The sequence below is a fragment of the Amphibalanus amphitrite genome, unplaced genomic scaffold, assembly GCF_019059575.1.
Source record: "Amphibalanus amphitrite isolate SeventyFive unplaced genomic scaffold, NRLGWU_Aamphi_draft 000252F_arrow, whole genome shotgun sequence".
Lineage (NCBI taxonomy): Eukaryota > Metazoa > Arthropoda > Thecostraca > Balanomorpha > Balanidae > Amphibalanus > Amphibalanus amphitrite.
Genome location: NW_024881747.1, coordinates 383,622 through 407,949, shown reverse-complemented (window position 1 = coordinate 407,949; position 24,328 = coordinate 383,622). Strand labels below are relative to the sequence as shown.

Below are 24,328 nucleotides of genomic sequence, written 5' to 3'. Positions count from 1 at the left end.
ACAACGGCCTGTTACCATAAGGAATGATTTACCTGGCCTTTTCTTATTATATCACACAATTATAACTGCCAGTGTGCACCAAGCGTCCTCAAGCTCTTAAAACGCGTGTCAGCTTTGACGAATTCTGGATAAAATTTGAGATAAAATAGCAAAACATCAATTTCGGCATTCCCGTAGATCATTTCTCCCATTTTCGGCTTTCCCCGCAGTCCGGGGCAACGCCGAAAAAGTCACTTCTTTGATATTTTTAGTTTGTGCGCTTAACGGTATGCGAATTCATCAAATGCGCCTGGTATGTTTGAAAGGCAAAAGACTGGCCTCTCGAATGACGCCAACAAGAATAGCTTATGTCGTCTACCTTGCGTGCTACGGGCGTCAGAAAAAAAGTATTCGGCGTTCCCCCAACTTCCCCTACTGGCATACCATGAGCCTAAAAACTTAGCTTCTGATATCTATGATATCTATATTATGTTAGTAATGTTGTGTTAGTAATGTTAATGTTGCTGAGATATATGAAATATGACAACCAAATATAAAAAATTGCATTAAAATTACCAGCAAGCAATAGCAAGTGAGAAGAAAGAAATTTCGCTTGTAATTTTATATATCTGCATTGCATTCTTTAATCAAAAACATGAACCAAATCGATTTCAGACGATTAGAAAAGGCGATATAAAAAATAATCTTGCCGATCGGCTTCTTGCTTAACAATATTATGGTATTTTGATGCTTATAAATTAAATGCTTGCAATAAAATGTCATATCTTTAATTCTTTATAACGTAATGTTGTTTAGAAGCTTTTAACCCGCGCCGTACGGGAGGAAGGGCGTTTGGCGCGCCTTTTTATACATCTTTTTCGCACATCTTGTGAAAATTTCAGACCCAGGTCGTTCAAGGTCAGGTCACCAGGTCACATCCAGTGACCTTACCTCCGAAAAAGTTCCCACACTCACTAGAGCCACACTGACTGAACGGATGCTTTGAAACTTTAAGCGCTAAATAAGAGTAACATTATCTATAAAATATTTGTCTCAGAATTTCGATATATATATATTTATATATATATATATATATATATATATATATATATATATATATATATATATATATATATATATATATATATATATATATATATATATATATATTAGAGAAATTCGGCAGTAAATCTTCTTTTAAGCACAGAGCGTTAAATGTTATTGCACTTTCACATTTCGAAAGCTTGCTCTGAGTTTTTATTATTTTGTTGACAGTCTTTCTGATATTTGTTGTGAGTTTAGGTAATAATTCATTAAAACTCATGAAAGTTAAAGCTTTATGTCCAACGCGTTTCAAGTGTATTTAACATTCATTTTCAAGGACTATGTATACAGTGACTCGAGGGGTTGCAGAATTGATCAGCAAAATATTTGAAAAACAATATTCTAAATCACGAGTACAAATCGTTCATCACACTTACACTAGACGCGACTAATTACCATTAATCACATCATCAAAAAGAACGTCAAATGCAAAAATGATTCAGATGACCTGAGACTCCATATATACTACCAAAGCACCAAAACAAAACATCTCGTCATGCGAAATAACCCGTCAGAAACAAAGTGGCTGATGCGCACCAACGTAGTTTACCAATATGACTGCCCTTTTGAAGGTTGTAGACTTCAAAGCAACAACTACGTTGGCTACACATGCACCACTCTTTCCAGACGACTCACTATGCACAAACAAACAGGAACGATCAAGACACACATGAGAGATAAACACAACACAACACTCACACGGCAACACCTAGTAGAAAACACAACAATCATCCACACGAACCGTGACCCCAGACGCATCGAGATCATCGAAGCCGTACACATCAGGGATCACGCCCCCAGCATCAACGAGCAAAAGAACGCTCGACTGGAGAAACTGGCACTCTGGGGCACCAAACCACACTTCCCCCAAACATAGACGGCTATGTGTTATCATAGACGGCTGAGTCAAATATCACTGGCTCGGCAATTTAGCAATGTGAGTGAACTTTCGCGCAAAATGCATGTAAACCATGTGCCTTGTGTAATTAGTCGCGTCTAGTGTAAGTGTGATGAACGATTTGTACTCGTGATTTAGAATATAGTTTTTTTTTCAAATATTTTGCTGATCAATTCTGCAACCCCTCGAGTCACTGTATACATAGTCCTTGAAAATGAGTGTTAAATACACTTGAAACGCGTTGGACATAAAGCTTTAACTTTCAGAGTTTTAATGAATTATTACCTAAACTCACAACAAATATCAGAAAGACTGTCAACAAAATAATAAAAACTCAGAGCAACCTTTCGAAATGTGAAAGTGCAATAATATATATATATATATATATATATATATATATATATATATATAACTTTATTTATATAACTTTATTTATATATATATATAGGTATATATATATATATATTATATATATATAATTATATATATATAATTATATATTATATATATATATATATATATATATATATATATATATATATATATATATATATATATATATATATATATATATATATATATATATATATAATAAATAATAAATAATATTGACCTGCCCTTATATATATATATATAAGGGCAGGTCAATTTTGCGACCTTCCCATTGAGAAAATTGAACCGCGTCTCTTTTGGACGAACGCCATTCTAGACACTCAAACATCAGGATACAGGTGCACTTAACACGCTGAATTAGGCGGAAAATTGCAATTGTGTCCCCTCCTGATGTCACAGAGGTCACCTCAGGCACCCTCAGGTCATGAAAGGTGCCCAGCAGTTTTTTGACGATACTTTTTGAAAGAGGCATGCTGGAGCGAGGAATACACCCCAGGTCTGTTCAGATCAACGATACGGATCGACTGATATGCAACATGACCTTTTTGGTCATGACCTTGACTTGGGGTCAAATTTTCCAAATGACCTTTCTAGGTCAAATTATAGTTCATTCGACGCGTCTCGTCGAGAGGAACACGATGCTCACAAAATAAATGTCGAGACTGCCTTGAGTCAAAAGTTATTGTTTCGCCCTCTGGAGGTTAGAACGTTGACCTGAGGTCGAATCTGAGAACAATATTTAGAAAGGTCTTTGAAAGAGCTATCGAATGTGCTTTTACGCTTGTTGAAATAGGCAACATTTTACCTTTGATGACCTCTGGCGATCTGACCTTCAACCTGACCTAAACATGACTGTGTTTTCGTCCTGTATTTGATTTTGGACGCTCTTTTGATTGCTGCTTACCGCGTATCGCTACGTGGCTTAGGAGCCGAGTTAGACTGGGGGCGTGAAACGCCCCCCCCCCCCCCCCCCCCCCAGTGCGACACGGAAAATTCAGACCACTAGCGCAGCGCAGGTTAGCATATGTAAAAGACGAAAGTCACGAATACGACAGGATTTGTTGGAATCAGGATTCAGGATTCAGTTAATGGATATGTATTTCCAAATAGCTCGCCTTGCGATATTTGCTTGCGATGCCATTTAAAGGGACCCTCCCACCTTCAAAAAAGTTAATGAATTGGCATGAAAGTGATGTCCCTTGGTTCAGAAAGAGCGAAAACGAATATCTACCAAATTTCACCGAAAAATATTCACTGGTTTTCAAGATATTAGGCTTTTACTTTTGTTTACTTTTTGGGATCTCCCCTGTTACTAGCGACTTTATTTGGAAGCAATAATTTGGCAGACCTAAAGTGCGGCAGACGTTGCGCGCAAAGCAGCGTATACCACCACGTGTTAACGATGGTTTTAGTCTAAGATTTAAAAATCGTTAGATCTCCGCTGACGTCACAAATTCTAAGGGGGCATTCCAATGCATTAGCCCCTTAGAATCCGAAAACTGCAAGTTTGAAATTTCATATCTTCGAATTAAAGCATTTTTCGATGTTGTGAGTGTCCAAACCGGTATTTGCAGGTCATGGCCACCAATTTGGCTATCTCAACTCAAAACTAATGTTAAGGTGGGAGGGTCCCTTTAACAATTTTATATCACAATCCGCATGACCAATAGATTGATATTCAATTCCACTACTTCATGCCCCATTAGCTGCAGATATTGCATTCACTTGTACAATCATTGCTGTGAAATGTTTCACGAAATCTGACCGCATTCTTCTATTTTCGAATCATCCATCAAACCCACGACCTAGCTAGCAACCACGCACCTTGTATCGGTGGTTCGCTGGACCATGAAATACCGATCAGAGGGCCGGTTCGGTCTCGCTGTTCCGCCGCCTCGGTCGCGTGGGCGGCTGTTTTACCGGGATCTGACGGACCGAGACCGCCTTTGCTCCGACACGGCGCCTCCCACGCCCGTCACAGAGACTCAGACCGCCGGCCGGCGACTGAGACGTCCTGGGGCGCCGACACGGAAACGGCGGCCAAAGGGCAGCCGTCTTCCTCCAGTGCTCTGCCTTTCGCTGCGCCTTCTCTTTCTGGCAGGCGTCTCTTTCTGCCCTCAGCCGCCTGCCGAATGGTCCGGCCTATTTATACACATTGTGGTCCGGCCAACGTGAGCTGTGGGTGGTCAGCCGGCAATTCGTACGCAATGCATCATCTGCATTTGCAGCTTGTTAAAATGCAATCTTCAATAACAGCTCACCTGAGACAGTTTGCTTGCCTGAGGCGGTGGAAACGCTCGCCAGTTTTGTCTTGTCCTCTTGGATATGTTTCAATCATATTCATTTGCCGATCGCCCTTTCCCACAACAACAGAATGGGAGTCTCCCGTGCTATTTCTGCTGGGAAGTATGTACGATACGAAACATCGCTCTATATCGCTGGAAGTGGCAGGGGAACGACCCGGTGTGTGGGCCAAATAGAGGTCCTTTGAGAGCCGAGGCCCGGATCTCTGAATGAGAGGAGCTCGGCGAGAGGTCTGATGTTGACGCACTGAGTGGCTCGGCAATGGGAAAGAACTCCGTCATGGGTACCGGGATAAAAATGCTAACAGTGTTGGTAAGAGAAGCCACCAGTGAAACACACTCTACTTAGAATAAAAAAGAATAGTTTCGTGGTCATTATTTGCTAATAAGAAAGCTATCTAAATAGGTCGTTTTTGCTGCTATTCGTGTGTGTAGGGAAAGTGTTACAATGCTAAGCATGATGTGTCGAATAAAGACAACTGTAAAATGATATCGAATAAAGAGTGATTTGTGGAATAACGTTATTGTCTCTGCTTTGCACATATATATTCATATTTGTTTGCTTCCAAACAATTCATTTCTCTCTGAGCCATAAGTGGAACCCTCTATTTGACACGCTGCGGCTCGACCAGCTCCATATTGACCATGAAAGTTGGCACAGTTCCAATGCACGTCAGTGGTCGGCCGGAGATCTCCACAGAATACGATATGAAGCAGCGGGGTTCGTTCGGTCCGCCATCGGCCAAATGCCCGCTGTTCCGCGGATAGTGCCGCCCTTTATTCCCATAACGACGCGCTGCTCTTTGCGTTCATCTGACCGCATGAACTCTAGCTATTTCCCCTCCACAGCCCTGTGACCAGTGACCTTGTGACCTTTGCGTGGCCCCTCCCGCGCCGGGTGTTTCTGTGGTCACTGGACCCTCCTCAGGTAATCCCTGTGCACGGCGAGTCCCACCGGCTCACACGTTCTCCCTGCGATCTGCACATAGACCCTCGCCTCGCCGGGTGCTCCTGTGATGCCGTTGCTCCCTCCACTCGCCGTGCGATGTTGCAGGCACGTCTGCTCCGATACTGAATCGGACTGTCGCTGTGGCGAGAGGTGACGGAGCGGGGAGTCGAGCGCTGTGTCAGGTCACTCAGTCTGTGGCTGAGGCCGCCGGAAAATTCGACGGCCACTCTACGCCTCTTTATTATCGCGGTGGTGTGGTGTGGTCCGTGAAGTGTCAAAAGTTGACGGATCTGCAAATTGTACTGCAATAAAATGCAGTGGTTGAACTAATATAACCGAAGCTCGAAAAGACGTTCTCAGAGACAGACTTTGGGTAAGATGTTTGATAGGATCATTCGTCCAATGAGTCTACGTATCTGCACTTGTGGATGTCTTTGCCGTAATTTCATGCCGCTCGAGCATTTATTGGATTGGAAACTGTTCATCATTTGCTGAGCCCAATCCTAGCACCATTCTAGTATATGATGAGCGTTACCATTTGACCTTTGTGAAGGATGCGCTGGAATGGCCCTCGCGGAAAAAGTCGCCGGACGCGTCTAATGGCTTTGTACGTGGCCCGCAACATATGTCATTAAATTGTGTCACGGTGCATTTACGGCCTCTCAGCGCCTCTCACACTAGGCACTCAGTGACTTACGTCAGCTGCACGACAGCCATAAAGGAAGATTTGCGCCCTTCCGACCCAGTTGCTGCCTTCCGACTCATTTCACCAGAGTTCCTCGTCGACTGCTGGCTGTCCAGGCGTTTTAATTCATTCCTTCGGCTTGGGCTTTACCAATAGCAAAGGAATTTAAACACAAGGTCCATGGTGCTATCCAAGGCTGTATTAGAAACGCCAAAGCTTGTGCTTTTTATTTTTCATTCTCAGGTCAACCGTTTTTGGTTTAGCAAAACGATTTAAGAGCCTGGAAATAAGGGGCGACCTTGGTATCGGCAGCCACCCTGCAGTTCGCCGCCAGGCTGAACCCTTATCGGTAGATGGACCACATCACCCCACGAACGGTCACTCAACCGCTCATGAGCATGCCCTTGAAGGGCTATTCACGTCAGATGAAAGTGGTCGTCCAGCCCGGAACAGGGGGCTTGAGGTGTGGAGGAGAAGGATTCGTACGTCCTGACAATGGATCAAAGGTATCAGGCGAAACATTCGCAAAGGAAACAGCTTCTCTGACTGAAATAGTTGTTTAACCCTCGCCCGTAAACGGCGATCTGCCACCTTCGCCCATGCAGGGGGGGGGTTGGTGCGACCCCCCCCTTGGCGTTTGAAAACGGAGCGTCGTAGAGCTTAGCGGAAAAGACCAACGGATTGCTCTCGCCGAGATCTCGCGATTGGTGGTATATTTTTTGGTCCTAGGTCAATATTTGACCTACTTTTGACCGGTCAAAGGTCAAATTTTCGGAAAAATATACTTTTTTCAACTTTCCGCGGCGATTGCGGCAAAACGGTGGGAGATATCGACTTGAAACCTTCACTATCGTGTTCCTTGATCAATTCCCTATCGTTTGGTATGTATTTCGTTTCCCTAGCTCTAAAAATGGCGCGTTGGGAGCGCCGGAAGTCGGCAAGGTCACAGTCGGCGGCAGAAATTCGAAAAATCAAAATTTAAATTTTTGAAATCTGATTGTATTTTTGGATTTGGGAGGTCCATTTGCTCCCTATAGAAGCTAATATTGCTGCATATTCCCATTGAGGTGACAAGAATTAGCAAAATAGTGGTTCGGGCGCTTTTCAAAAATAGTACCGGACGCTGTTCCTCTTGTGACGTCATAGCTCCGTGACCTGACCTGACCCGGTCAAGTTTCTTATATCATATGATAGCCAATACTTGCCCCAACATGCATGGGAAGTTTCATCACAATCCATCAACCGATGTCCGTACCACCGGCAGGAAACCTCGGGCGTTGGCACTCAGTTTGTGAAAATCCGGCCGGAGGCTGTTCCCTTTGTGACGTCATAACTCCGTGACCTGACATGACCCGGTCAAATTTTTTTTATCAAAAGATGCGCAAGGTTTGCCCCATAAGGTACCCAAAATTTGGCGGCGCTGCGCGCCGCCGTTTTTGCACTATTCCCGAAAAACCTCAGGGGGGGGGTTGCACCAACCCCCCCCCTACATGGGCGAGGGTTAAAGGCTCACATAGAAGCATTGATCTACATGACTGCTCAATGTTCATATAAAGGTAACTTTTCATTTAAGGATTCACATGGAATGACAGACGCTAACAGAGACGTATATGCTGCGTCAAGACCGCTGTTCCCAACACCGTTCTCTTTGAGGGTGCCTTTTTGGAATACCTACCTTCATTGTGGTAGGTTTCTAAATCACACTCCAGCAAAAGGGAACGTCGGTGTTTCATCGATGAAGCTCTAGTCAGCGCCATCTATGCGACAGGAGACTACGGGACCAGGGGACGTTCTCCAGGGCAGATGGCGCCGGTGAGCTCAGAGTGCCCAAACTCTGACCCCAGCGCCACCTACACTGTGTGGAGGCCCACCCTCAAGACATGGTTTCACGATTCTTCCCACAGAGGTCGCGAGACATCGATAGATAAGCTTGAACCTTGGCGCCTCGCAGGCATGAAAGAACATCTGACAAACGTCATGGACATCTGACAAATGATACTGGCATCTAAAAAATGTCGGAAAATTATATGCCGTCGATCGGAATTCCCATATCAGATAATCGGTGCTATCAAACATTCCGTTTGAGTAGATTTGCACAACCGAGCAGAATCCTAATGTTTGCACCACAAAACAGCTCCTTGCAAAATATGACATAATTTTCGTAAATCGTAGTAACTCGATACCAGCACGTCATGGTCATGAATGCTTTCAGCACGCCTTTCTGTCACGCTGCTGTATTGACGCTCTATGGATAGGGTGATGGACGTGCGAAGATAGCGTCTCTCCTCACCGGCAGGGAGGGACGGGGCGGGCTGCAACAGCGAACCTCCAGGCTCCAGGCGGCACGGGCTGACGGCGGGACAAAATATTATCTTCATTCAACATATTCAGCCCGTCTATTCCTTCCCTGAACAGACACGACATTGGGGTGTACAGTGAGCAGGGGCGTGCATACTGAAACTGAATACCTACCCTTATTCCGCTGAAAGACGCCCCCTGGTATCAATGGAGTGAGTAACACGCCGGATGACCTAATAACGCAGAACGACTTTGACCAGTGTCGGCATATTAGTCTGATCAGACGGCCGGGGCTCGTCTGCGCCATCCATTGGCATCGAATGAGCCTCATCAACTTCCCTGATGGTCGGCTGGTCGGCTTCCCCGCTCCCCGGGCTGACGGGGTCCCCAGAGTCCTACTGATTAGCGTCTCCAGCCGACTCCAGCTGCTGACCGGCAGGCAGGGTTTTGCTTGACTCATGAGTCGAGTCAGATAGTTGACTCGTTGAGTCAGAGTTGAGTCAGCCAAAAAATTAAGGTGTTGAGTTTAGTCGGAGTTAAGAGTCAGTAAAATAACTTTTGACTTTGAGTTAAGTCAAAAACATTTAGGAACATGAGCCAGCTGACTTATCTTTCTAGAAACAATATATAACTTTTCATTCTCCCCCCCCCCCCCGCTTAACAACTTAGGCCTGGCCCTGCTGCCGGATTTTCCCCTCCCCCCGCTCAACAACTTTTTTTTATCTGAGTCAATTTTGAGTCAACACACTTGACTCAACAAAAAAAAATTGAATCAAGTTTGAGTCAACTCATATAATTTTCATTGAGCCGCTTGAGTCATGAGCCGAGTAAAGGGAAAAAACCAGCTCCTTGTTTGAGTCAGAGTTAAGTCAGGGCTTTCTGAAGTTGAATGATGAGTCGAGTCGGCAATTTTTTTTTTAGTCGAACACAACCCTGCCGGCAGGAGTCTCCGTCCGGCGCCCTCTTACAGAGATGTGAGAGACCTCTCTAATATATATTACGCCATGAAGACTAGACGTACTTAAACATGTTTTCGTTGCATAGAATGATATGAATATAATAGATATAGGTAATGCTGATATACCGTCACAATTTTAATCAATTAGATGGCAAAAAAAAAACTGTTGGCACACATTTTTATATCTGCATAATTTTAAAATTATATCAAGCATTAGAACATCGCATTAAATTCATAAATTCTGTTTAAATTCCCCCAGTAAGAAGCCATTCCAGCTATTTTGGAATATTTCGACCGAAACGATCTAAACGACATCCGAGCTCTCACACAGGCAACATTATTGCGCTCCACCGTTCACCCACCGTATCCATCATCGCGACGGTGAGCAGCGGTTTCATGCATGCTTGGCTCTGTTTCTACTCACCTTTTTCGCCGCGGCAATTACTGATAAACCCGGCCATCAGGGAGACGGATGGCTTTTCTGGCGCCTTTTTCCGTCGGCCGACTTCGCTCGCCATCAGAGCCGGCTGCGCCCCAGATTAGAAATATAAATGGTCCGTGGACAATGGAGGTATGCCCGTGCTCAAGGGATTGGGGAGCACGTGCTCCGCATGATGCATAGGATTAAAGGGACCCTCCCACCTTCAAAAAAGTTAATGAATTGGCATAAAAGTGATGTAGCGTGAATCACAAAGAGCGAAAATGAACATCTACCAAATTTTACCGGAAAATATTCACCCGTTTTCGAGATATAAGACTTTTATTTTTGTTTACTTTTTGGGAATTCCGCTGTTTCTATGACGTCACATAAAGGTTTTCTTTACGTCGGCATTTGGAAGCAATAGTTTGGTATCAAAGTGCGACAAATATTGCGCGAATGATGCGTTTATCTTATCATTACTTTGTCTCGCATCAGGGTATATGAAAATCGGCTCGCATTTCTTCTTCAACGCAAATATATGCAAGAGTAAGCATTGAGGGACAAATAAATGCACCGACGAAGATTTGTAGACGAAGAAATGCGGACGAAAAATTGTGCTACGAAGAAATGTCATGGGAGGATTCGTTCGGGTACCATGACATTTATGTGATTTCAAAGTCAAGGTTCACAGCTGATCTGCTAAATCAAGCCAAGAATCCAAACTATCAAAAAACTATAAATATTTGTTTGTCTGTCACAGAGGTCTCAAGCAATATAAGGTTGACATATGTTGAATCAAAAATCTACTGCCACAACTCACATCTCTTGCCTTAGTTTATCATTGTTGTTTTAACTTGCTTTCAAGAGAAACAGAAGCCAGTATCTGATATCACTTCAGATGATTGTTTCAAGATCTGAGTTCAAATGGAAATAAAAGCAAGATCAAGATGAAACAGGGATTATTGCTGTTAAAGTAGTTTGGCCATGATACAACAAGCACATAAATCATTAGCCAAATCAAATACTGGTTGGTTTGTCAAGATGTTTGTTGTCTGTCGTCTGTCGAGCTGCTATGAACACTGAACGCTCTCACTCTTACTTTAAAGAGAGTAGTTTAAGTTGAATGGTAGTGAGCTGTAGACAAAGCAGCTATTCAGTGCTCACATCAAGCCAGGCTAGGAAATGGCATCAACTGTGGTGGGAGGAAGCAGGTTCGGCAGCCCTATGTTGTAAACTTCTGTTGTGTCTTGTGTTTGATCAACTGATGTTTTCTGCTCTGTTTTGTGCAGTGATAGTAGCAGGTAACTGCATGCTTGTCAAATTATGTGAATAAACGAATTCATAACATTGCATTTTTCTCTCCATGCAAGGAACAAGTAAGATGTTGTAGAAAATGTAATATGAGAGGGCTGCATTGCTGATTTTGCACTTTATCAGAGCTTTATTTAGAATTGCTTTCCTGAAAGCTACACACAGGCCACAGCACTGAAATTCACAATGTCATAGCTTTTGGCAGAAAAAAAAGAAAACACCTAGGTAAAATTGGCTGAAAGTATGGCAGAGCAGGTCTTGATGCGCATGCCCATCCGTGTGCTTGCCGAAGCCGAACTGACTGCAACACATTAACTCTGACCCACCATGGTGGCTGGCATATCCTGAACTTTCACCACTCTAAACAAGACAACTTTCAGCCCTCAGCATTGTATTAAAACACTGTACATGACACTCAAAATTTGTTTCAGTGCCATCCACGGACAACATCAGTCGCCATTCACCAGGCCAGTAAAAACAGAATAGATAATAGCTTCAAACCCAAGTAGTCAGAGTTACTAGGTCTGCGCCTCAAAACAAAATCCAGGTGACATTCACCACGGCAGTAAAAAAAACAGGTACTTAGGTAACGTAACAGCTTCAAATCTGGTAACATGTTGGTCGGACTTTACACTACCATATTTACATCAACATGGAATAATATGATACCAAACAATAGTGCAACCATTCTGGACAACAAAAGTGTATGATAAAATTAATTTAGAATACTTTGGCAGCATGATTTACGAGCACAGGCAGGTGTTACCCAAGATACCTATAAGAAACCTATACCTATAAGAGAAGGCTGGGTGTTACCTACCAGCCTTCTCAATGCTCGTAAAACCAACATTGTAGTTTTGATTTTACCTTACATGATAACACACTTGGCTGCAATGGCACATTTAATTTAATACTGTGAAAAGACCAGTTATAACCATTTCACAAGCACAATTGCACCTCATGCCGACATCCTTTTCCAAAGACAGTCAGCAGCGTCTTTCGTCAAAACTGGAAGATCAATCCCCTTTCAACTGTTAACATCAAAAATATTTCTTCATGGTGTGATCTCCATATGGAAACCTTGCAGGAAAAGAATTAATGTCAATTGTCAGCTCTTCAAATTTCTTTGGACTTTAACTTGCAGTACCATATCCAGTTTGCTTTGATATTTTGTTTTTTATTCCATGTTGAAGTTGAACACCAAGCTCCAGATATAGCAGGCAGCTTGATCATCTTCGGCCTTGGTATAATATCAGTCCAAGTTCCAGTGGTGGGTATCTTCTAATATTCAAATTAAAATGAAAAGCAATAGGCTTTCTCAGCGCCGACGACGGATTTCACGTTGATAAAAAAGGGAGCTCAAGGTCAGCAAAACTCGGGTTCAAGGAATGGCGGGCGTTGAAATGACTGCTGACGTCATCAGAAAACCGCTAATGGTTAAGAGATAGGGACTAAGCTGGTCCCACCCTGCAAGTAAAGGGAAGAAATTTCTTGAACACCATAAAGCTGCGGGGTTTGCGACCAGGATAAATGGTGGTTTCTGAGCCTGGCCGCAAACTTGGCTATCTCAACTCAAAACTAATGTTAAGGTGGGATGGTCCCTTTAACATACCTATTCCATCTCCATTCCCAGCCTTGTCGAATGATTGAGTGTGAGGGAAAATGGGAAGTTAACTAACGCAGTGCATAGGTACATACGGCTCTCGCGAGATTAAGCGGTAGGTTTCGCACTTTTACATTTCCGGTTATATCTCAGAAACTAATCCATCTAGGATGAAGCCATTTTACATGATAATGGCCGGCTTATGAACCAACAAGTCGATCGCATCTTCAACACTTAAAAGCTTAAGACGACGAGGATATAGCCGGAAGTACACTAAATTTTCTAGGTGCAAATTTAGCAAAACCTACCGCTAAAACCCGCGAGACCTGTACCTACTACCTATACGTATTTTTACAGATACTGCTAGCATAAGCAATGTGCTGTAAGTTTGCCTTATTATAACTTTTCGATTTTTTTCCATAAGAAATTTCAAAGTTTTAATGTATATTGTAAAATAGAGTTATTAGAATCAGCCAAAAAATGTCGGTTCTGAGCGATGATTGAGAAATCCTGTGACGCCATTGAAACCTTACCACTAAGAAGTCAGTCAGATTTTCCTATGCGACTTTAGCGAACAGTAATATGATTGTAAACCTAACAAACAGTTACGCAAAGTATGCGCACCTTCCTCCAGATTTGGCGCGTCGGAAACATTGAAAGAGGGCCGTTAAACGCTTCCTGTCGACGTCATGCTAGAGATATTCGTATCTCTCATGGTTATGTAACGATGTTGAATTTAGAGCTTATCTTGCTTTTACATACATACACACTTGAGACAACAAAGAAGCGGAGAACAAACAAGACCTTATATCAAAGTGACTCGCAATAAAATCGCAATAGACACAAGGGCTAACAAGCTTGAAGCATGCAAATTCAGCGAGGTGCAGTGGAAGTGGAAACGCTGTAAGGCTGGTTCGCCCAGCATCCACGGCAGAGGTTCTTTTACCATTGTGCCAGGCTTTGTAATTGTGACAGGCAACACGTTACCTGGATAACGGGGGGCAATCATGGCAACAAAAAGCTTGTTTAACCCGGCGGCCGCTGGGCCTCCGCGCCACCCGCCGGCCGCTGGGGGGGGGCATAAAGTTGCCCCCCCTTTACTTCTGCGACGATATCGTCGCAACGCGAAGAGATAGAGAAGCGAAACTTTGCACACATCTACCTGAATACCTAGCCGAGGTTGTGTCCAAATTTGGTGTCGATCCCATTTGAAATGACGTCACAGTGACGTCATAAGTGAAATTATAGATTTGCGACTCTCATATTCCTCACGATACATCGCATATATGGGACTGAATATAAAGGGCCGATTATTGGTCAGAAACTAGATGGAAGTGTAGTAAGATGTTTTAGGATGACAGCAGGTGCTGTCTAGTTCATTTACAGTCGAGTTTCATGCTCAGCGTCATCAGAAACTGTCCATATCGGAAAACGACAAAACTTTATGACGTCACTGTGACGTCATCTTAGGTGCTACAACCACCAAACTTTCCTCAAACATTGCCTAGGTATTCATTTGAAGCTATGCCAAGTTTCACGTTCGTAGCTCATCAGGTTTCGGAGATATTTCACAAAACGTAAAGGGGGGGCAACTTTATGCCCCCCCCCAGCGGCTCGTGGGTTAAATTCATGTAAATTAGCCGGCTAATGCTAGTAGATAACTGTTAAGCCAAAGTGCAATATTTGGGCATTGAATGACTAACTTATTATGAACCGTATCATTGTGTATTTAGATTGCTAAAACAATTTTTTTTAATTAATCGCAGCACCGGTTTCTACGAAGTTGCCGAAAGCCACTTTCTGGAATGCTCCACTCGCAGCAGGCAGCAGCAGACCCGCGAACATGCTACTGTGCGTCTTCAATGCGCGAACAAGTGGTTTGATAATCACCACGAATCTACTTCTGGTAAACAGACTGAGTGAATCTGCTGCCACTACCTGGAAACATATAATCATTGTCGTCTATCAATATTCAATAGAATCGCGAAGATCAATCGGCTCATAGATTGGCGAGCATTTATAAGATAGCTTCATTAGGATGGCCTAACCAGCATCCGGCTCAGGCTGAGGTAGCAAAATTACTGCCAACTTATATGGCTCCTGATGTGAGGCGTTTAGTCTTAGTATTGCGTCTAGTGTAGTTGATGAATATTGTATAGTGATATGTATGCGGCGAACACTTTTGCAATACATGCGAAAAAAATTGCGGGATAATTCCAAGCAATAGCTATAGGGCTGTGTGCCGGCACGTTTTCACTGTAGCGGAAGTCCTACAAGAGTGGGGATTTGGATGTCGAAACACCCCATCAACACGGCTTAGTAGCACTACATCAGAGGTCATTTTCAACACGTCTACCGGGATTTGCATTTAATGACTCAGGTGTCTGGCACCGTGCTTGGGCCATGCATGATCCCCATTAGCCGCATACCATCAGCATAACTAGGTCGGACGGCCTCATACACGCTCCTGGCCCGATTAGTGCGCCCCGCTGCCCGTCCGCGGTCCTCCTCCCGTCCCCGGTCTCCCCGTCCCCGGTCCTCCCCCGTCTCTGGTCCTCCCCGTCCCCGGTCCTGGCCTGTCCCCGGTCCTCCCCCGTCCCCGGTCCTGGCCTGTCCCCGGTCCTCCCCCAACCCCGTCCGTCCCGGCGCCGGTCCTCCCCGTCCCCAGCCCCCGTCCCCGGTCCTCCCCGTCCCCGGTCCTCCCCCCGTCCGCGTTCCTCCTCGTCCCCGGTCCCCCCGTCCCCTGTCCTCCTCGTCCCCGGTCCTCCCCCGGCCCTCCCCGTCCCCGGTCCTCCCCCGGCCCTCCCCGTCCCCGGTCCTCCCCCGTCCCCTGTCCTTCCCCGGTCCCGGTCCTCCCCGGCCCGGTCCTCCCCCGGCCCCAGCCCTCCCCCCGTCCCTGGTCCCCGTCCCCCGTCCCCGGTCCTCCCCCGGCCCTCCCGACGCCGGCCCAGTCGCCGCTCGGGCGTCGCTCGGACTGCCAGTCGTCGGTCGACTGCGCTCGCAGCGGGGCGGCGCGTGCTGCTCCGCTCCTGTGGCAGTGGTGGTGGTAGACGGTGTGTGTTGCGGTGCTCAGATTGGTGAATTTAGCCGGCGACGTCAGAGGCTCACGCGCACACACACCACCGACCGCGCGGTTTGAGCGGGTGACCGGCGGTTTGACGGGGTAGTTGAGTGATGCCAACTGCTTCACTGTGCAATTTTCGCCGTCTCTGATCAGTGAGACTGACAATTGCTATTTTAGTGAAATCCGCGAGCCCTCAGTCGAGTCACCTCTGATGAGGCTGATTCCAAACAAGTTACAAAAATACTATTAAGAAATTCACTTCATGCACGCTAGCTAAATAGGAAAATGGCTGAACATCAAAGCATATAATTCATCAAATGTCATATGCGTAAACCTTGTCGCAAACCCTTTTATGTAGTTCAGGCATAAACGTCAGATAAGCGGAAACTTAGATGAAACGCTTAACCTGTCGTAAATGGTGTTAACTTATTTCACCTGAAAACGTGAGTTCACATCACTCCGGCCTGCACCGGACTTGGGTGTTACTAAACTCGTATGTATCCGCAACACATTTCAGCAGCGATCTGGACATTAAAATCGGAATGCACTGCAGTAGCCCATGTTCACTGCAGGTATTTTCTGCTATTCGTAGAAAACAATGGCAATTTATGGCACCCACGTTCCGCCTGACGGAGCTGGCGTATATTTAGGTGTGCTGTTATCGTATAAATATAGTTGATGCCATGCGTTCTTTCCCTGATGAGAAATGTCATGTTGAAGATATGTGTTATAAAACATCCCTGACAATAGTTCGGGCGACCAGATATTTTAGGTCTCTGAACTGAATTGATAGCGAATGTTTCAGATGGTCCACGTTTCATTAATCACAATGATACCATACCCGACGCTAAAGTTCTCTATCCCAACTCAAATTCATGTTCATGGAGCTCTCTCCACCAACTGATTTATTTTGGCCTTGGAATGGAGCATGATATGAATAGGCCCATGAATAGGTCAAAGTGTAAGCCGTTTTTCACCTAACTTTGGATCACCGCCTTCAAATGTCAGACAAATCTATTTTAGTGACCATCCCACCTTAACATTAGTTTTGAGTTGAGATAGCCAAATTGGTGGCCATGGCCTGCAAATATCGGTTTGGACACTCACAGCATCAAAAAATGCTTTAATACGGAGATATGGAATTTCAAACTTGCAGTTTTCGGATTTTAAGGGGCTAGTGCATTGGAATACCCCCTTAGAATTTGTGACGTCAGCGGAGATCTAACGATTTTTAAACCTTCAACTGAAACTATCGTTAACACGTGGTGGTGTACACTGCTTTGCACGCAACGTCTGCCGCACTTCGAGGCTGCCAAATTATTGCTTCCAAATAACTTGCAAGGAACAGCGGAGATCCCAAAAAGTAAACAAAAGTAAAAGCCTAATATCTTGAAAACCAGTGAATACTTTTCGGTGAAATTTGGTAGATATTTATTTTTGATCTTTCCGAACCAAGGGACCTCGCTTTTACGCCAATTCATTAACTTTTTTGAGGGTGGGAGCCGGGAGGGTCCCTTTAAAGCTTCACCAATATGATGTGACTTGCTCCATAAGTATTCTTTCTTTTGTGTATCTCTTCTATAGTCCCTGTAAAAGAAACGGCAAAATGCGAGTGTTGTAGCTTCATTAATAAAGTTCTTTAACACGCGCAGTGGAAGGGCTGCGAGTAGGTACTACGCCCAGTGGAAGGGGGGGGCGGATGTCGCCCCCCCCCCCTAAGATCTCAGCTCCCACTGGAGCTAGAAAGACGAAATTTGGAGGGTAGGTGGGGGCCCAGGGGAACTCTGCTGTGTGTGAATTTCATGACCCTAGGTCATGAAAAAAGGGATCTTCAAGGTCAAATGAGGTCAAAAGTGTTCAAATCTGCCATATTAGCGACTTTTTTGCGTTTACACGCCGATAACTCAAAAAGTTACCGGACGATTTTCTTTTTTCTTTCACTACACGAAAGAACATACATTTGTGAGTATGTATGGTGAATTTCTTGTTAATCCAACAATAAATATGGCAGTTAGAAGCCTGCTAAGCGTAAGATGTCGCCGGCTGAAGCGGGATCGGCGGACGCGGGAAACGCGGCAATCACAATTTTGTGTTTACACACTCATAACTCAAGTTGTTACCGGCCGATTTTCAAAATTCTTTGACCATAAGATTGCCTGTACATTTCTTAGTCTCCTCACAAAATTTGACGCGAATCGAATATAATCAGCGGTAAGGAGCGCGATGTAAAGACGGGACCGTCCCGCCCCGGCACAGTCTACAATTCAGGCGGCGCGTAACGGCTAGCGCCGGCCGTCGCGCCGCCGCGCCGCCGCGGCGGCAGGATGTTTGACTTTACACCGCTATTACTAGAAAAGTTGTGACCCGATTTTTTTATTTCTTGCACGAGAAGATCCGCAGTTCAATTCTGGACAGGTAGCCAAAATTTCACATTAATATCATGTTTGCGGCGCGAGTTATTGGCAAAAAACAGGAGGGGTGGGCGAAATCCGCCCCCCCCTTCCACTGCGCATGTTAATGGGTAACTTACAGTTTCACGCTAATATCGGGCTACGCTGTAAACAAACAGTAGTAGTTGGAGCGAAATATTTCGAAAATATGGGCAATTATTATTGAAGTTCCATGTGATTTTGTTTATCAATAATTGTCACTAAAAATGCGGCAATCCTTTTCAAAGCTTTGAGATCTATCACGCAACATTTTACCGGATTTTCAATAACACTCTCTGGGATGAAAAATGTAGCGATGCAAAAAAAAAATATGTGAAGAAGCTATGAACGAGTTTAATAAAACGTCAGCGCTTGTGTTTTAATCATGCATCATCAATAAATTCCGAACTGGCCGATATTCGGTTCGATCGTTTAAGCCGTTGGCCGTTTGATTTCCTGTGCCGCCGGTAAAGGATGACGTCTCCGGTCCAGGTTTCAGGCGAGATGTAAGGCCGAATTCCCCGGAGTAATTAGACGCGGGACGTTCGTTCATTGGCAGGCAGGCACCACAGGGATGGGACCAACCTTCTGGGAACGCGAATCCCTGAAGCAATTGACAGAAAATGGATGGCAATGAACAGGCCAGCTGAGACCCTCGCCCAAAGCTTCGTGTTTTGCAGTATGCTGTTTTCTGTCATTAACTGTTTACTGAATTTAGCTTTTTATTTGATGACAGTGAAATCTACATTGGGGTCATCTATGACACTTCGCCTTCATGACCACTGTTCTAGCTCTTGGGTTCTGGTGGCTATTAATGAAAATATATTGTTTCCTGGCGCCGAAGGTATCGGGCATTCGGTGTCTATTTTTACCCTCCAGTGCATTAGCTTACATCTGGAGTGGCGGGCTGCTGCCAGTTGAATTCCGTACTAGCTCACAGGCTGAGTGGTCAAACAATGTATAGGGCAAGCCACTCAACAGCTGGACTTGACATGATGCTGATGGAAGCTGACACTTCAAGCTCGAGAGTTGCCGATGGTTCCTTACAATGGTTACATTATATTATATATTTACTTATTTATCCTTTTATTAATTTTTCACATATGATTGTAGGCCGGCGCGGTAGGAGAGGGCCGGTGATTGTGCACTGTGCAGGGCAGCGCGGGTGTATATCGGTGTCAGTCCGCGTAACTCGATTGGCCCAGGTTGACGGGTGGGTCGTTATGGAGCAGCACTCCCGGGCCGCCGCATCCGGGTGCCAGATTGATGTGTGCTGGGCACCCAGCAGCGCGCCGGGACAGTGTCAGACTGCGCGCAGGAGCGGACAGGCGTCCCACGGCGACTACATGACCAGAGTGGGTCACCTCGTCTGCTGATTAGCTGACAAACAATTAGTGCTGTCTGTGGCTGTGGGACTGAGGTGGTACTCTGCCTGCTAGGAGGTCAAAGATGGCATCTGAGTTCCAACCATGCCGCCATTGCATCAAAATTGAAAGTCATAGGCTTGTACCAGAGAGCCGTCCGAAGCTTTACATAGAGCATTCTGCAAGGGATGCAAGGCACATGGTCAATTTGTCCACAACTAAGCAGTGGTTATATAACAGGTGACTTCCGTCCATTCTGCAGGGTATTTTAAACACGCATCAGCTAGTCGCAGAGTCCTGTTGGCTGTTGTCTCTCTCACACATCCATTTGCATTATGAAATATTACCAAACCTTCCAGCTGCTTTAAACAAAATAAAACTTCAAGACCATGTAATGGGCACTCGCGAGTCCTGGAGATTCCGTAAGAGAAATGCCTTATTTGATCAGCCACCTATGGCGATGGTTCGTCCCGCCAGACACATCAGACACATGGAACACCACACATCGAGCACCAGACACATGGAACAGGTCCCGCCAGACACATCAGAGCATCCTGATGTGTCGAGAGCTTGCCGGACATTCGTTGGCAGCAATGCACACATCATCTACATATTCATTGGCTCGCTCCTGTGCCAAGTGCTGCTGGCAGTATTTGGACGAATAGGTAAAGCGTTTTTGTTTTGCACATAGAATAATCTGAAAACTTACCCAGAAGGCCAGAAGTATTATTCAGTGGTAAATAGAAAATTGTTATGAGCCACGATCATTTACTGACACTGGGGTACTTTTATATCAGCAGTTGCAATTGTTGTTTTAGTTGGACATTTTAATTTAATAATTGAAGTACACAATATTTACTTAGCATTAAAAACATTTTGAAGGTGTATATTTACATCACCACAATCGCCTGAAATGTTATCACGAATAAAGTAACTTTTAGCTATGAATACACTTAAAATAATTATTTCCTAAAATCTAAGAAAACAAAAGTAACTGAAATTCACTCTGGAATAAATGTCCTTGTGACCACCGCAGTTACCACTGCTCCTCCATAATCATTAATCATGGTGCTGTTACATCTGCTACCGTCGCGCAGCTGAGAGAAAATGCCATGTTGACACTGGACTTGAACACGCTTTCCTTTAATTGTGGGCGATAAGACGCGACATGACTAGAAATGGTCTAGTTAGCCGCCGGATTCTGAGCGGGGCGCGGCGAGAACGGCCGTTCGGCTCGCCTGCAGATATGATGCCGGAATTTCGACGACATGTTTCACCGTTATGGTGGGTCTCCGGCGCATACTAATATGGTAATGGAATTGTCAGAAACTCGTTATAGTTGGATGATAGCGTGATTAATGGTCTTGCCGTTAGGTTTTCACATTACCGAGCTGCTGTTGACCCACCTTTCATGTTCACTAGCATGCCGTAGGGATGGAATTGGGGATGCTTCAAGCTTGATTTCAATTTGGGTGAGGTCAAATGGTAAAGTAGGCGAGGCCTTTTGGACAACCAAATTCATTATTACGGTCATATCTTTGGGTATCCTGTAAAATTTATCTCACAATAGTACGCATTTGATGGGTGCCGCCCCGTACTGAATACCAGTCTCTAAGAGCTACCGAGAGATGGCACTAGTGTCGTGCCTGAGAGGGTAGACTATCCCGCACGACAGGGCTCGACTGATTCGCGCAGTCGCCGCTGTGACTGAGGGATCGGATCCTGTGGCGACAGCTTGTCTGTTCTTTGAGATCTATGAAATTGTCTCCTACCATACGATTTAAAGTTAATGACCGAAAACAAAGCAAAAACAAAATCTTACGAACGAAATACAGAAACACAGATGGCATCACTCAAATACCTGCGCATCCACAGAGCACAGCGTTTAAAACATTCACAGACCATAAGTGTGACTGTGGCGATGAAGACCGGCGCCGATTCTAGTGATGAGAGTCAGGAGGATGCAGAGCCGGCGCCGCCCGACGGCGACACACAGCACGTGTTCAAAGACCTGTCCGGAAAGATGGCGCAGCGGAGGGCAATGCAGAAGGTGCAGCGCCGCCTGCGCTCAGCTGTGCGCTTCTCCACGGCCTACTTCACACAGTACGTGCGCTACAAGATTCTGAAGATGGACTGGGTGAACGACTACGTGGCCGACTACATGTACCAGCGGTAGTGAGACCGCTCTGCCACTAGTTTGGACTGCGTGAGACTGAATGCTGGGAACAGGAGAGCGATCGGCAACAAAAAGTGATTCGTGTGTAGACATTGCTCACGTGAACATTGGGGCACATTTAGTGACACTGAAGCGTGCAATATATATTTGATCAGTGTTTGTTTATTAGGGAACTCACAATGGTGCTGGAAGTGTTTGCAAGTGTGTCACGATTTGCAGGTAAGCCGCATGAGTAGATCTTACGTCCTCAATCGTTAGCACAGGTAACTCTGTACATGTTATAATGCGCATCATTTCGTCATTTTATCACAAAAATCAAATGCCTTTTTCAGAGATAAGACGATGCATATGGCTCAAATTTTCCACCACTGACAAAGGCACCAGCGATACCCTCAGAGGCGGCCTTACTTGCGTTAAGCTGGACTGTCAGCAGATGTGCAAAAAGAAACCCCCGTAGAAACCTCATACATGTATAAAGAAAACATCTCATCAAAACCCCTGCTACGCCTTGCCAACTCCGAAACAGCTATGTGTGATAAACAATGCTTTCGTCGAAACGTGCCTCTATATGGCTCGTTAATTTACCGTATGGAGCAATGCTCACCATTGTTAATTAACATAAATTTTCCGTTCATTACCGCGAGCAGTGACATTTGGGGACGCCAGCAAATTAACTGTGGCTGGTTCCGGCGGATGCCATCAACACGATGTCCTTGGGGAGTCCGTGTGCGGACCCAGGACCCAGGATCCAGGCCCAGTGGGCCACCTTCCAGCACCGAAATGGCTCGCATATTCCTTATGCATGTAGAGCGCAATAAAATCGTTTATGGCGCCGGCGTCGGTGCAGTAACTGGCCAGGCGCCCCGAATGGCTCCATTGGCGCCGGTGGCTCCATTTGAGTCGAACCGAGTCGAATGGTTTCCGGTACCGGCACGCAGAGGAGGCAGGGAGTCGGCTGTGACTCATTCTGTCTTGGAAGGCAGGATGACTCGCAGTCTTTTGGTTCGAACTTAGGTAGACCAAGATGTGTAAGAATTTGTGATCGGACCGAGTGAAAAGCGCAGAGTGTGTCTGAACCAGTGGCTGAAAAGACTAGACTGTGTACAGCTGAGTCACAGCAGTGGCACAACCTTGGTGGGTTGTGGTGATCTGTGCATTCTGTGGTTCGGTATAAACCAGGCTGCTGTGGTCTGTGATCAGAGATGGCCAGGTATGACAGACCCCCATGGCTCGCGCCCGTATGTGACGCTGCAGACTGGAACAGTATGGTGCGACTTGGGACCCTGGTCAGGGTCCGCTCCCCATTGCCTGCTCCCTGCAGTGCGTGCCACTACAATAGGGCGCCGCTCTCCGAACGCTTTGTTCCGGGTGCGCTGGCATCGCCACCGCTGAGACGACAGAAAGTTGGCTGGCCTTTGGGCGCCGCTCGTCACCGCCGCGCCGGCATTGTCTCTGAGCGTGTCCTCGGCAGTAACTGCCTCTTTATGGATATCCAGAGTCGCGCGCCGCTCCGGCTATCGCCCGTCAGGGATTTACACCGCCGCTATAGTTAGCCTGGTCGGAAATAAATGCTGTTAGGAGAGACGGTGAGTTATATTTTCCTCTGCCGGCGGAGAGGCTCATATCTCCCCTCTGCTGGTGAGGTGGCGACGGGTGAAAAGGAGCGCGCTGGGGCTGATGAACGCGTCATCTGACACTGCCATCTGATAGCCCGCTCTGATGGTGATGTCCCTCGGGGATGCCAAGTGAAAACACGCCCATTTGGGTACCAGTGAAATGGTCCGTTCAGTGCCCGGGTGAAAAGTTTGGGACGAAAACAACCACAGACAAAGGTAGCAGTTGCTAGATATCGGGATTGTTAGGCTTTTAGCGAGTTTGTAAGTGAATGAGCTTAGGCAGCACGTTTAAGGCCATTAGCACCCGTCTCTAGCTATCTGCCGCTATACAAACAAAACACTTGACTCTGTTCTACTAATCATTATCTTAGATTGGCGTGAAGCCAGTACCTCCAATTGCTGATTGACGGTGTTTTTCATACATGACGTACCTAGTTTGCCGGTGCGATGCGCTAATGAAGACGCTGACATGACGTCAAGTATACGACGTTAGAAAAACTCATCGACAAATAGAATATATGCTGGTGGCATCAAAGGGTTGTTGCATTTATCTCCCGAGTCTTGACTTTCCTGTATCTTAACACCTCGAAGTCACAATGCATCGCGTTGCATCGAGCCGATGGTCTGCTGCGGTGTCAAACTACCCAAATAAGATCAGCAAATGGTTCAAGTGAGTGTCGCATACGTAATGAGGTCAGTGCCTGTCACGCGAATCAAATGACACTTCGACCACTAAATCTGATTACCTATCATGGGACGTATCGAGCTGACAGACAA

At 45.6% G+C, this 24,328-nt stretch overlaps 1 protein-coding gene across 2 annotated transcripts in view; it reads left to right on the top strand.

Annotated features, from left to right (window-relative positions):
* Positions 1-24,328, top strand: part of LOC122386457 (synaptotagmin-4-like) — a 73,471-nt gene that overhangs the window by 29,433 nt on the left and 19,710 nt on the right. Inside the window, exons 1-2 of one of the 2 annotated variants that reach the window (XM_043375655.1) lie at positions 15,881-15,955; positions 21,635-22,154. The exons of the other annotated variant lie outside the window; for it this stretch is intronic. Of the exons in view, the coding sequence (XP_043231590.1) occupies positions 22,115-22,154 (40 nt within the window). The 5' untranslated portion in view covers positions 15,881-15,955; positions 21,635-22,114. Of the gene's footprint in view, positions 1-15,880; positions 15,956-21,634; positions 22,155-24,328 lie in introns of those variants that run through there. 2 annotated transcript variants of the gene reach the window in all.